At 38.8% G+C, this 14747-nt stretch overlaps 1 protein-coding gene across 2 annotated transcripts in view; it reads left to right on the forward strand.

The window, feature by feature from the left end:
- LDB2 (LIM domain binding 2) overlaps window positions 1-14747 on the forward strand; it is a 246506-nt gene that overhangs the window by 162328 nt on the left and 69431 nt on the right. For both annotated transcript variants that reach the window (XM_089524758.1, XM_089524760.1), the window contains exon 3: window positions 10113-10285. In XM_089524758.1, coding sequence (XP_089380884.1) covers window positions 10113-10285 — 173 coding nt within the window. The remainder of the gene's footprint in view (window positions 1-10112; window positions 10286-14747) is intronic.

Genomic DNA, 14747 nt, shown 5'->3' on the forward strand with positions numbered 1-14747 from the left:
TTTGTACGGACTCAGTCCGTACTAGGGTTAGGGGGGTGCGGAAGCACCGCACCTTCCTAACCCTAGTATGGACTGACTCCGTACTTTCATGGTGGTTTATAACCCGTCTGGGTGACTTTGGGCAAGTCACTCTGCCTCAGGCTCAAAAGAAGGCAAAGACAAGCCCATAGTGAACCAGTCGTGCCATGAAAACTCTGTTATAAGTTTACCTTGTGCATGTGTATTCATCTTCAGGTCACCTGTCAACTTATGGTGACCCCATGAATTTCATTGGGGTTTTTTAGGTAAGGAATACTTGGGGTCACCATGGGTCAAAAACACTTCAGTAGCAGCAGCAACAGTATAGTGTTTAAGTGAATGATCTGTGGTTCCTCCAATGTTTCTGTCAACCACCACCAGCAGGATTTTCTTTGGCTTTCTCTTTAGGAGAAATCTAATCATGGCAGCTGAAATGATAAGAATTGTAGTTCAACATATCTTGAAGGCACTAGATTGTGGGGCATTTATATTAGGGTGTGCAAAACCCATTCTATTTGCTTTAGCAGACTCCTCGATATCATTCCGATTATGAAGTCAAAGGCTTTCATGTTTTTTTGTGGGTTTTTCGGGCTATTGGCCATGTTCTAAAAGAGTTTATTCCTGATGTTTCACCAGCATCTGTGGCTGCCATCTTCAGAGAAGATCTTTCTCTGAAGATGCCAGCCACAGATGCTGGCGAAACGTCAGGAATAAACTCTTCTAGAACATGGCCACGTAGCCTGAAAAACCTACGAAAAACTTTCATTCCAATTAATTTCTCTTTGTATAATAAAGTCTTAGTTTGTTGTCTCAGACTGACATAACTTAATTCCTTTGGAGGAAAATCTCGTAAGTTGAATTGAGTTAAAAAAAATTATAATAGATGTCATTCACTAAAGATATATTGGTAGGTTGTTTTCTATCTCATATCCATAGCTCTTTCAAAGTACATGCTTCTGAAATGCTTGGATGAAATTTCAGAGCTGTTATTTTTAATGGCTCCCATAGATGTAAACACAACAGCTGGACAGAATCTGTCTACCATATTTAATAACATCTCAGTAGGAGCTCTAATATAGTGTACAGGTTTATCAGTGGGATGTTTAACAAATATGCATGCAGTTTACATGACTTCAGTTTCTAATATAGTTTAACGAATCACATTTATTTGTGGATTATTTTGTTTTAGCAACATGCTAAATTATCTTTTCCAAGAAATTTCAACTGGGACTAGGTTTCTTTTAGCTGACATTACATAAAATGTTCACTGAGATCTCAAGTTTACAATTCATCTTCCTTCTATATTGTACCATTTCAGGTTTCAACGAGAGAGCAGGGCTCAAATCTGTCTCTCTGTCTTTCTCTCTCTCCATATATATAAAAATATCCATCTTTTATTTCAAAACACCTTCCTCATACATGGGAACCTAGGATGTCACGCATCATTTCTTATCAAAATCAAGGCATGTTTGTGTAGGGAACATTCAGAGATGTAACTCCACCTGCAGACCTATATTGTCTAAGAAAAAAATAGTGTAGGCTATAACCACAAATGGAGTTAAGCTATAAATGGAAATAAAACACACCACTCCAGCTAGGTATTTATTATCATATTATGTTATACGTAGGGCACTCTTAAGATACAGTATTTTCATTAACGTAGGTAAAATGTATTTTTTGAACTAGTTCAGGTCTAGTTGAAGAGGGTTAAAATGGGTATCCAGCAATGATGTGAGAGCAGAATATTTTCTATATAACTTGGAGAAATTTCCACTACTAGATGTTCACTTGAAACATTTTCTGCTTTTAATTGTTCATTATTTCATGAAATTAATTAGTATCATAATGAATGAACACAATACAAATTAAATGGAGATACTGGAATGTATAAAATACTAATCAGTTCTTAAATCAAATGTGTAATTAACTTTTTTCAGGTGATTATCCCTAAGATGTACATATATTTATGCTCATAGCTCTTCAGGCATGCTACAATTGGTATCTTAACATTTTCAATACCTTCATTTTATATCCTCAAAATCCAAATTGCATTAAGGAAGTGTATACTACAGGTCCAAATTGCCTGATATAACACACTCAGCCACCACACCTTACACTCTGTCCAGCACAATCTGGCAGGGACTGGGATAGGGATGGGCTGTGAGAATTTACCCATCACCTCCAGCCCATTACCACACCACAAGCTCACCTTTCTATAACCTCACCTTACTCACATTATAAGGAGAAATAGATCTGTGTATCATCAGCATGACAGTGACACTTCTCTTTACATAAATCCCCAGGTAATCTCTTCTAGAAATCTAATCTGTAGTATATACTAAGTAGCACAGGGACAAGGTGGAGACATGTAGAACTTCCTAGCCCAAATACTATGATGCTGAACAGAAGTCCATCTCTCTTGTAGTAATCATACAATGACAAGTAGAACTGAACAGGAGGAGGGGGAAGAATGTAACAGTACATTTAAGACAACTGTTTTTCATTTTTGCATGAGCTTTCATGGATATAAACCCATTTATCCATGAAGGCTCATACAAAAATAAAAAACAGTCTTAAAGATGCTGCTGCATTCCTCCCCCCCCCCCCCTTTCTTTTTTGTGCTGTAAGAAATTAACATGGCTACTCAGAGAACTAAAGCATCACTGGCTCACTTCACAGACCCAATTCAAAAAGGATGCCATGGTTGTCAGTGTCAACGGCTGCAGAGATATAGAGGAGAATCAATAGGGCTGTACTTCTCTTGTCTCTCACACTTATATAGCAAGTAATACTGCTTATCAGTGAACTAGCACTCCCTAAGCAGTTTACAGTGTGTAAACCAATTGTCTCCAACAAGCCGGGTATTCATTTTATCCACCTAAGGATGAATGGAGGTCTGAATGGATCTTGGAGCCGTCCTCTAAGATTGAACTTACAACGTTGTGGCTGCAGTATCAGCATTTTAACCACCGTGCCACCAGGGCTCCTGTTGATGGAGGTCATCCATCAAGACAAAACACATTGTTTCTGTGACAAAACAACATGAAGCCAGATTGAAATCAGTCTAGAGTGATTCTGAACTACAGGGGTTCCAGTAGTTATTGTTGGACCTCTACACCAGAATCCCACACTATTGGCTATTTAATTTGAAGCCCAACAGCATTTGGATCTTCCCCAAGAGCTATGGTCTAGATCAGTGGTGTTCATACTCTAGTCTTCAGGTGTTTTGTACGTCACCTCCCAGAATCCCTACCTGTTGGCTAAGTTGGCTGGATCTTCTGGGAGTCAAAATCCAAAACACCAAGCACCAAGGCCTCCTTCCTCACCCTCCTCTTCCTCTCCTTGCTGCATCTACAGCATCCTCCTTCCTCACCCTCTTCTTTCCCTCCTCCCAGCCACATCCTCCAGTGTCCTCCTTCTTCAGCCTCCTCTTCCTCTCCTCCCTGCCATGTCCTTCCTGCTCCTTCCTCACCTTCCTCTTCCTTCTCCTCCCTTCCTCCTTCCACAGTCAAATCTCTCATGGCATTTTATCTCTATTGTTTCCCCCCAGTGTGAACGTCAATAGGGTTAAAATGCCACAGAAAGATTTGATCATGATAAACATAGTGGGAACTTCAATTTTGGTATTGCATTATTGACTCTCCCCAGATCTACTGAGTCCAAAAAAGTGTGAATGAGGCCCTAGAGGACCAAGGTTTAGTAACTACTGGTCTACATCATCTTATCTTCTCCAAAATAACTTGCTGTTGGATTGCTACCACCACCTCAAGAATATGATTCCTCTTGAGCATGCTAAAACCGGTACAATAATTGTTATAGTCACATTAATCCAAACAGGCCTTTTTCAGGTAAGGCCTCCCCATCTGTCTCCTTGCCTGCCCACCAGGTTTTGTAGTTTGTATTCACAAAGTGGCACCAATGCATTAACATTTTACCATTCTTGATATGCAGATTTACTCTACTCCAGACTACTTCAGACTGTCAGACTTTGGGGTCTGTTTTCCTTAGTAGTGCAAGCCAGTGCTTTGTCAGATTCATTAAATCAAAACATTAAAAAAAACAGATGTCATTCCATGAATATTTCTTTTCTCACTGTTATTAATCAAAATGCATATGCAGTGGTATGCATTAATAATCAGAAAGCATATGAAAAAATGGAAACCGAGAGCAGTTTATACATTGGGAAAAAATTGTGAGTAGTTAGTTGCTCATACACCAGTTTTAGAATTTCACCAAGTACAGATAAATTGGAAGGGAACCTGGGGAAAATGTGCAAAGGGGAAATACATAGAAGACAGCAAATGGGAGAAAATTGGTGATTTCTAATCGTTTGCCTCGATAGTTTATATTTTTGTTTCTGTCATGTGGTAGCATTTTGTAAACATATATATTTTTCTTCTGGAAACTTAACTGAAATGATCATGTTCCCATTTGAGATAAAATTTGTCAGGATATAATTTGGTGTACTACATTAAATTTTTTTTTCCAGACTCATTCCAGTATCTTTGGCGATGGTAAATTTCTGAAATCAAATTTAAGTACCTTTGCAAACGACAGTGCTTGGCTGTGGGAACAAAGTGTTTTCATAATCCCTCTGTTTCGATTTTCCACATCATAGGCAAAACCATCTCTGCAACATCAGTGAAAACAATTAACTGCTAGCTGATGAATTATCGCCCCCATTTTGCATCTCACCACAGGACATTATAGGAAACATCATCAGCACTTTGAAATTCATTCTTACAGTCCTCAAAGGAAGATGATGACAAATGTAGTAACACTTTGGGAAATATCAAAGCCTTGCTATTTCATTTTAGAATTTGGCTTATCAGTGAAATGAAACATTGACACAGCGATATGGTCCGATGATATACCTTTTATTCATATTCAGATATGTTCATCCTAGTTTCCTTTTCATTATTTAAAATCACATCCATGATAGATTAGATAAGATCTGCAGAATGCTGAAAAGTGATATAGAACTATTATTATAATAATTGACCACAATAATGCTGCTGCTACTTAGGATTTATGTTTCACTTTTGAGTGATCAAAGCACTTCACATACATTATTTCATGAAACAATTTTGTAACATAGTCTAGGATTATCTATATATTTGGTGATCAAAAAGATTACAAATTTAAAACCAGAATTAAGGCAATACCATGTTAGTTCCCATGCTAGAGGAATCTTCCTCAGAATTGACTGTGGCCTGCTCACTGCTTATATCAATAGGTAGCTAAGCTGTTAACATATAAATATTCCTGTTGAGTAGAGTTATTTATTAAAATATTTTATCTAACCACCAAGGACGATGTGTTTTTGTTGTTTCATCTTCTGTAACACACCCCACAGCTGAAAATATGACAGCTGTTTTCTTATTGGACGAGAGAAAGAATAGTTATGTTCCCATTGACAGAGAAGTGCATGGAATAACTGGATTAAATCTCTCGGACTGCAACTTCCAGGTGTAAAGTCTGTGCCCATTGGATCTTTCTTTCTTTCTTGGAAAATTCAAGTAACCAGCAGTAGACCAATGCTGATCCTTGGACCATCCCTTTTATTAGTACTGCACTATAGGACACAGGAATGGAGTGCCAGCTTCTCAGTGCCTTTCAGCTAAGACCGATCTCAGCCACTGGTGCACGCTGAAACATCATCCAAACCAGATTACGATATCCTACATTGTTATGTTTCTAGTGAGTATAAATAGCAAGAAGTATTATATCCTCTTTCCTTCTAGGATCATCAGTTATTTAAAAAAATATTTTACATAATTTATTTGGTTTTATCAGTAGGGCCTGAATACCCTAAAGGCACCAGAGCCATCTGATCTTAGAAGCTATGCAGGGTCAGCCCTGGTTAGTACTTGGATAGGAGACTGTCAATGAATACCAGGTGCTGTAGACTGTATTTCAAAGGGAAAAAATGGTAAAACCACTTCTGAGTACTCCTTGCCTAAGAAAGCGCTATGATGTTAATGAGGTCGCCAAAAGTCGACAGCCAACCTGTCGGCACATACACACACATCAGATGAAATCTTATGAAACCTAGTGTCCAATATGTTAATTGTACTTTTTTTTTAATATAGCAGGGAATTTAATTTGTGTTGATTAGCCTTAGGGGTGCAAGACATTATCTTAATAGCTATGTAGCACATTTTCTTGTTTTTCAGACCTGTTGGTAAATTTCATGCTTTGTTGTACATCATATGAATGATATGTGCAACATGTAAATCTTTGAACACTTTTGAAAAATTAAAGGGCTTATGCATCTGACTTTGGGTTCCCCCCCTCTTTCTTTAAATTAAAAACTATACAGTACATACGCATAGTAAATAGAGTGGAAGTTTTATTTAAGAGGAACTGTGTTTGTACCAAATGATGAGCCATGTCCAAATCCTTGAGTTTTCTGTTTTGTTTTGATTTTTGCTTGTTTTGAAATATGTATACACTGCTTACTAACCAATATGCTCAAGACAGATTGCAGTACATTTAAAATACAGTCAAAGTGGCAATCAGAATGTTAAACACATCCTCACTGGATGGGCTCCCTAACCTAGACTACTTATGTCTCATACATCTTCTGGCAGTAGATACAAGATACACCTAGGGTTGGGTTTCCTGATCCCTTCAGCTGGTTCTCGGATCTGCCATGTGACATGTCAGACATTCTATTGAAGAGCCAGCATGGTGTAGGGATGGAAAGAATATCCAAATGTTTGAGGAAAAGAAAAGACAAGGGACATTTTGAGTGTTCAAAAACCCTAACAAAGAGAATCCTCCTCAAGCCCTTTCTCAACTTTTCCCCAGTTCAAATAGACTTGAGAACTATTCCTGTTCCTTCATTTCATCCCAGATACGTATACCTGTCCCCCTCCATGCTAGGAGGGTGGCAGTGGGACAGCCCAGTGAGGAGGATCACAGTTGCAGACTGTGCTACTGTGACCACCACACAATGATGAAAACACCATCATTGTGAATCAACAAAAGACAGGTGGTGAGGCTAGCTTCCTCGATTCTGGACCAGCTTCCCTCCCTTTGCAATGTTGTGGGTAGGTGGAGCAGACCTTTTAGAGTTGTCTAGGCTTTTGAGATTTTCAAGTTTATAGTTTGCATTTTGATGTGGTTTGATACTCTGCCCATGGTTATTATTTAGATTAATTGGATTTTAGCATGTTAGTTTTAATCTTATATTGTTTAATCTTGTTAAGGGGAGGTTACTATGTATATATGGATGTATTTAAGCTTGTTGTACGCCGCTTTGATTGCCTGGCAAAAAGCGGGATAGAAATAAAAATATATTATTTATTATTTTACTAGCATAGTTTAGCTACTCGTGTTTATTTTTCATTGTATTTTATACACGATTAGCTGTTCTTTTAAATGTTTGTCAGCTGCTCTGAGAACCTTCAGGCTTTCTCTGGTTTGGAATTTCTCACCAAAGAATCTCAAAATTAAGATGTGATGATTGAGATCAATTGTTGAATTAGTTTTATATGCGGAGAATCCTGATTTATGAGCTAGATTATCTTGACAATTATATGATGTTTAGTACAGAGAAGAGAGGCAGCAATGTATTTTTTTCATAACCACATCTTTTCTATTTATAAACAATTATTCTAAAAGAACTGGAAAGGCTAAAGAGAAAAACACAAAAGGAAAAATCTGGAATATCTAAAAAGTGGCTCATATTCTGTGCAATTTAGAACTATATTTCCATTAAGAAGAACACTTCACCAATGGCCAATTGTTTCTGTGACAGTATATTTCTGATGTGCTTAAATTTGCATTTGTCTCTGTATGTTACCAATACAGACAAAGATATATTTGTGTATGTAAGACTGCAGTGTACAACTGAGTCCTTAAGGCCCCCAAAATCTAAGGATTTTGTGCAGCCTCCTCTGAGTGGTCTGATCTCCTGCTGCCTGCCAATCTTCTTTCTTGCAGATAGATTCAATACAGATATTCTGGGGAAGGAGTTGAGAGTCTTCTTTTCAGCCTCTTGCCCAGACATCTGCATAGAGTTTGCTCCTTCCATGCTTAATGGAAGAAAGCCTTTCCATTTCTTCCCAACAAGAACAAGGGATTGCTGATGTTTATTTCTATGACCAAAGGCATAGACCATGGCCCAACATCCCATATGGACATAAAGGCCAAAAAGATTATGGACCCTCATTTGAAAGGTCCAAGGTGCCATCTTTCATGAGGCTCAAACTGTGAGCTCAGGTAATGCCTCACAGGGGAGGAAATGAAACCTGGTAGGACAGGAATGGAGCTTAGTGACTTCTGGTCATTAAAGAGGAAAGGAATGGTACCTGATAGTTTTCAGTTCTGCAGAAAACAGCTTTCTTCCTGAATTCGGAGATTGTACCCTCTTCTCCTAAAGACTCTTAGAAGGACCTTAAAATCTAAAAATGCTTTTATTAAACACATTGGGAATTACTTCTGTGTACACAGCACTCAGTGCAGTCATGCTGGCCATATGACCACTACATTCGTCTTCAGCTTAGTAACAGAGATGAATACCATCCCCTACAGTGGGTTACAACTAGACATTCATGTCAAGGGACTACTGTTACCTTTTAAACCATGCTTAAGATTGCTTTCCCAAACTGTGAAATTTAATGGGTAACCCTGACACTTGACAGTTCTACAAGACTACAAATGTAAGGGTATGTTTCAGTAACTCCTGCCTATGCATTGATACATTTGCAACATCCTATATGTTCACAACACATTCATTCCAAGTGTGGATCCTTATGTATTCAAAATGGTAACCATCCAAACACAAGATGAAGGGCCTTATTGCACTAGCTTCTCCTCCGGCTTAAATAGCATTGTTTTAAAGCTCTATGTGCAATCAGGACTGTGTTATTCCCCATCATACCTTTGCAATCTTTCCAGCATTGCGGCCATTGTCCACAGTAAAAGTTTATCACATGCAGCATTTGGCACTGCCCACTTGGTACTACCAGCTCTGTCCCTTTTCCTTATTTGGCAAACATGCACATTCACACACAAATTCCACTCATAGAGATATAAATTAAAAACAGTCTTATATTTTAAAATGCCTCCCCCCTGCCTTGTGTTGAGGAGAGGATCTCTTTATTTGGGATAGAGTTGATTAATCACTGTTAGATAAAAGCCATCTACTAAAGTAGTGATTTATCTGCCAGTAATAAATCAAGTCTGCTCAGTTAGGAAAAGGCATATTAATTAAATAAATGTTGTTTTAACTGTCATATTCTATACTATTTCCAGCTGTGTGTATTTGTGTGTGTGTGTGTGTAAGAGAGAGAGAGAGAGAGACTTGGAAACTGGGCTAATCTGCTGAAAAAAAGAGATGGGAGGCAGTGAGCAAAGTTTTCTATTCTCTGCTTCCACCCCTTTTCCTATCCCTGATCACTGATAAGTAAAGGGCACCTAAGCCACACTCACAGTACACCTACTGACCATCCCCTGGCCACTCAAAATTGGCAAAGCAGTGCAGTTGAACTTTTACACAGGGAATCACAGGTCAATAGAAGTGTGAAAGGAGGTCATTAATGTATTTTTTGTGTTAATAAAAATAAATGGTTTCCAAACCATGGGAGAACAGTAGAAGAGCAATGGTGTCAAGCAATATGGCTGAAGCATTAGTGGGACTAATGTGTCACCATAACACTATTACGCCATGGAGCAATACACTTTGAAGATGTATGGAAGTCCCAAGGTTCAGGGCAAGGGGAATGGAACCCCAAAACTACCCAGTTAAGACTGAGCATGTCTACTGGTAATGGAATGTTTTCTGTTTGTTGTGGGAAAGAATGGAAAATAAGAATTCGGAATAGAAAAGGGCATGGCTGGCTTACTTATACCCTAAAGAGGGGCCTTCCACATTGTACACAAGACCCTTCAAAGCATCTGAAAGACTACGTATTTCTTGTTTGAACAGATTATGCCTCCTTAAATTATTAGAAGCACAGTCTGTCTCTTACTGGTGTCATACATTTACTCTAATGTTACAGTTAGAGTGTGTATACTAGGAATGTATACTCGTAAATGAACAGCTGTGGTGGCATTTTCTCATTTGCTTTGTATTCTCCCAACAGCAATTGGAAGAACCCTCATTCCTCGTTATTTTAGCACTGTCTTTGAAGGAGGTGTGACAGACCTGTATTACATCCTCAAGCACTCAAAAGAATCATACCACAACTCCTCTATCACAGTGGACTGTGATCAATGCACCATGGTCACTCAGCATGGAAAACCTATGTTTACAAAGGTAACAGGAATAGTTAATGTGAAACACGCAACTAATGGATTTTCAATGTCCTTTTCGAACTACAACTATTATTTTCTTTTACATGGTGAAAGTGATTGCTGATATCTTAGATTTCAGTTTTATAAAATGTTTTCTTGCATGACTAAATTCTTGACCATCAGCCATAAATAGAAACAGAAAGAAAGTGCTGTTTCTTCTTTGTTCTGTGTTGTATTTCAAATAGAGACTGTTGGTATGGTTTATGTACTTATCGGGATGCAGCTTCAATTTTTGTGCCAAAGTCTGCATATAGCACAAAAGATCACCCAGAGGTCTATGAATCCAGAGACCAGATGTGGAGAGAGAAAAAACCATCTTGCTGGAGGAAGGAGGAGGAACTATATGAACTAGATCTTCACACATACATGCCAAAAGCCCTCCTAAAAGATTATGTTAAGCAGGGCACACCAGTCTGGTGGGTGCCTAGTTCAGTCTTAAAGATGTTTATTTTCTATATAACTACTCACAGTAAAGAAAGCAGAAGTGAGGAACTATTCAGACTGAGTATTCCCACACTGTGGCAAGGCTAAAGAGACTGCAGTGTCCAGAAGCTGCTAGACTAAAGATTCTATCAGCCCCAAACAGCATGGCCAGTGGTATGAGATTATGGGAATTGGAATACATCAAGGATAGATTAGAAAGTTACTTTTGAAAGTAATTAAAGTAATTGTTGTATTTATTATATCAATTATATGTTATATTTCTGAGGCCCTTGAGATAGTTACCGTTATATTTACAGTCTTTCAAAAGTAACCCTTTCATATTTCTTAAAAGTAACACATATAATTGCTTTTAATTGCATTCCACTTATAAAAAATCTGAATGCTAGAAACTGCTAGCATGAAGTACAAAACACATTGTCTTCCCATCAACCTCACTGCTCCTTCAGTACCCACAATAGAAGGTACAGCAGAGCAATTATTTATTTCCCATCACATCCTATAACTAGGAAAATTACAGTTATGCTACAAAGAAGTGGAGTTGCCCATTGTTAAAATACAGTCACAATATGACATTTAGTTATACCTTTCTCATTAAGCAAAAGGGAGAGTAGTTACATACAACTTGTTTGTAATAACTAATGCCCTCCAGACTTAGTCGAAGGCCAGCAATTTGTTCCACAGAGTGAATTAGAGACACATTGGATGGTTGGTCCACTGCCAGGTTGTCCCTTCGTAACCATATGTTGGCATTATGGCACCGAAACGTTTTATATCACTGGAAGGTTTTGCCTAGGCACTTTCTTCTTTCCATATTTTTGTTTCAAACTGAACAAAACTAGTGGTAGGATTATGGACCAATTGATTTAATGGAATGCTAAATAGAATTTCTATTTCTTGGTTGGTAGAAATACTGAGTTTATGCTATTCCTAAACAACCTGGCTCCTATGATATCAAGGATGCAGAGTGATCTCCCCACTTACTCAGCTCAGGAGATTAATGTAGATTGTTTTGGGCAGGACTTTCTCTGTAATGGTGCCTGCTGTTTAGAGTATCCTCGTAACAGAGGCCCATAAAGTGCCCACCTTTTTCCCATTCTGCAAGCAAAGGATACCTTTTCATTCTCAAATATTTTCCCCTTGTTTCTGCAACTTAAAGGTTCTCTAAATTATTCTTTTGTATTTGGGGGTATTTTGTACTTATTTTATACTTTTTGTATTTATCATTCCAACTAATGGTAAACTATTCTGTAGGTGTTTTTAAAGTTCTTGTTTTTTGTCTTGTTTTCTGTGTTCCCTGTAGGAACAGAAAAGCACCTAACTAATTAATAAATACCATATAATAAAAATATTCTTGTGCGCCAGCATAGTATCATTCCTTTAGGAAATAAATACCAATAATGGAATCAGAGTTTTATTGGACTAAAACGGGTCTTACTAGTCCAAAGTGTTTAGGAAACAGCAATGGTTGACCTCAGTAACTTTCCCATAGGGAAGGACATCATGTTCGATCTCATAACTCATGTGAAAGTAAGACTAGCTATTGCTTCCCTTGTGCTAGTGTGGATTTCATTTTAAGCATTTTCGATACTCCTGTCACCCCACACAAGTCCCAGTGCTAAAAACCAGGGGCACAGTTGATTGGGAAGTTGTCCTGCCCAAGCTGCACTGAAACAAAAGAGAGCTATCTCAGTTTGTCTTCAAGGAAAAGTTGAAACTTGTATTGCTTGGTTTTGAAGCTGGAAATGATTTACAACTGGAAGTGATTTGGTGGAGGGGGGGGGGAATTGTTTCTATCACTGGACTGAATTTTCATCCTCTGGCATTTTTAAAGTGAGAGCTTTAAAAAGCTGACATTTCCTCCTCGTCATGTCAGTTTGCAGTCCTAAAATGCTAGTGAGTCACACAGTTTGTAGGACTTGTTTCCTATCTAATTCAAGGTAAACAGATCATATGAGCTTTACTGTCATGCTCTGTTCCCCATAAACAGACAATATCATGCCAGGTGGTTGAGCTCTCCCCTCCACTATTAGTCAGAAGAGGAGGACAGGCCATACACTGTGGCACTTGTGTGAGGACTGTTGTCACTTTCCAGTTCAATAAGCAGAGGATGAAAGCAAAATCTGTGGGCATACAGAGGTTAGGATACAACTTGTAGGCCCTGTCCAGCCTCTCTGTGTATTTGGTGTACCATATTGAGTAAGATGGCATTACCAAGCACAAAAAAACCCAGTCTGCCTATCAGAATGTGTGTTGGATGAGGTATGCTCTCATTGCCTAGGAGACTGTACCAACAGTCCCTTTCAAGACCCCTGGAAAGATTAACCAGGAGTGTAAAATCATCTTCAAAATTTATCCTCAGTTTTCACTCACCATAGAATCATAGAGTTGGAAGAGACCACAAGGGCCATCCAGTCCAACCCCCTGCCATGCAGGAAATCTCAATCAAAGCATCCCCAACAGATGGCCATCCAGTCTCTGTTTAAAGACCTTTAAGGAGGAAGACTCCACTACACTCCAAGGGAGTGTGTTCCACTGTAGAACAACTATTACTGTCAGGAAGTTCCTCCTAATGTTGAGGTGGAATCTCTTTTCCTGGAGCTTGCATCCATTGCTCTGGGTCCTGTTCTCTGGAACAGCAGAAAACAAGCTTGCTCCCTCCTCAATATGACATCCCTTCAAATATTTAAACAGGGCTATCATATCACCTCTTAACCTTCTTTTCTCCAGGCTAAACATCCTCAGCTCCCTAAGTCCCCAGTATATACAATATTTCTTTTGTCCCACTTTCACTCCTCATCAAAGACTTATGAAACGGTAACAAAAAAAGGGGGGGGGGAATCCCTCAAAGCCTATAGTTTTTTGTGGGTTTTTCTCTGAAGATACCAGCCACAGATGCTGGTGAAATGTCAGGAATAAACTCTTCTAGACCATGGCAACCTAGTCCGAAAAACCCTAAAAAAACTATGGATGTCAGTCACGAAAGCCTTCGCCTTCACCCTGCAAAGTCTGTTTGACAGAGAAAAAAAGTACAATGAAAGTCTACACCAGGAGCAAGAAATCTCTGCCTTCATCCTGAAAACAACAGTTTCCTTGCAGGCTGAATAACCTGGGTTACACATTTGACAGGGATAGGAAAACTAGTTTAATTTAATGGTAGTCATTCCTGTTTTTCTTTACAAATTAAAGTGCTTACAGTTTATAATGATCTGTTGACATTGTAATACAGTGGGCCTTTGGTATTTGCTGGGCTTTGGTTCCAGGAACATCCACCCCCACCCCCCTTTCGCAGATACCAAAATCTTTGTATGCTCAAATCCTATTATAAGCAATGGCATAGTAATATGGTGTTCTTTATATAAAATGGTAAGATCAAGGTTTGCTTTTTGGAGTGTTTATATTTTTTTTAAATAGTTTTCAAATCTTGGATGTTGGAACCTATGGATAAAAAAAAAATCTGTGGAAGGCTGACTGTAATAACCTGTGTGTGATACGCTGTCCCCTCCTATGTGTTCACCAATCTCAGGCCTGTTACAGACTGCCAAAATAAAGCTGCTTCGGGTCCCTTTGGAGGTATGCTGTTTAAATGATGCATGCATCCTAAGAATCCGGAAGCTGCACCAAAGCTGCACTCCAGTGCTTAGGAATGGAGTGTGGCTTTGGCGCGACCTCCGGACTCTTAGGACCCATGCATCATTTAAATAGCATACCTCCAAAGAGACCCGAAGCAGCTTTATTTGGGCAGTCTGTAACAGGCCTCAGTCTCTGACACCGCTTTGAGGTTCATTCTCTGTTTCGTCACCTATTAAAAAGTCAAGACACGCCTAACATTTGTGCATATAGTCAAACCGTACATCTACCGCGGGCTTTGGCAGGTGCAAGAAACTCTTGCTTGTAAAAACGGAAGGTCAGTGAAGAGTTTATAACTTGGCACAATGGGCATTTTGTGCCATAAAAATCCGATACAATTTGGGCTTTCCTGC

Source organism: Sceloporus occidentalis, unplaced genomic scaffold (genome assembly GCF_023333645.1).
Source record: "Sceloporus occidentalis isolate IW3139 unplaced genomic scaffold, rSceOcc1.0.p SCAF_5, whole genome shotgun sequence".
In the NCBI taxonomy this organism is placed as follows: Eukaryota; Metazoa; Chordata; class Lepidosauria; order Squamata; family Phrynosomatidae; genus Sceloporus; species Sceloporus occidentalis.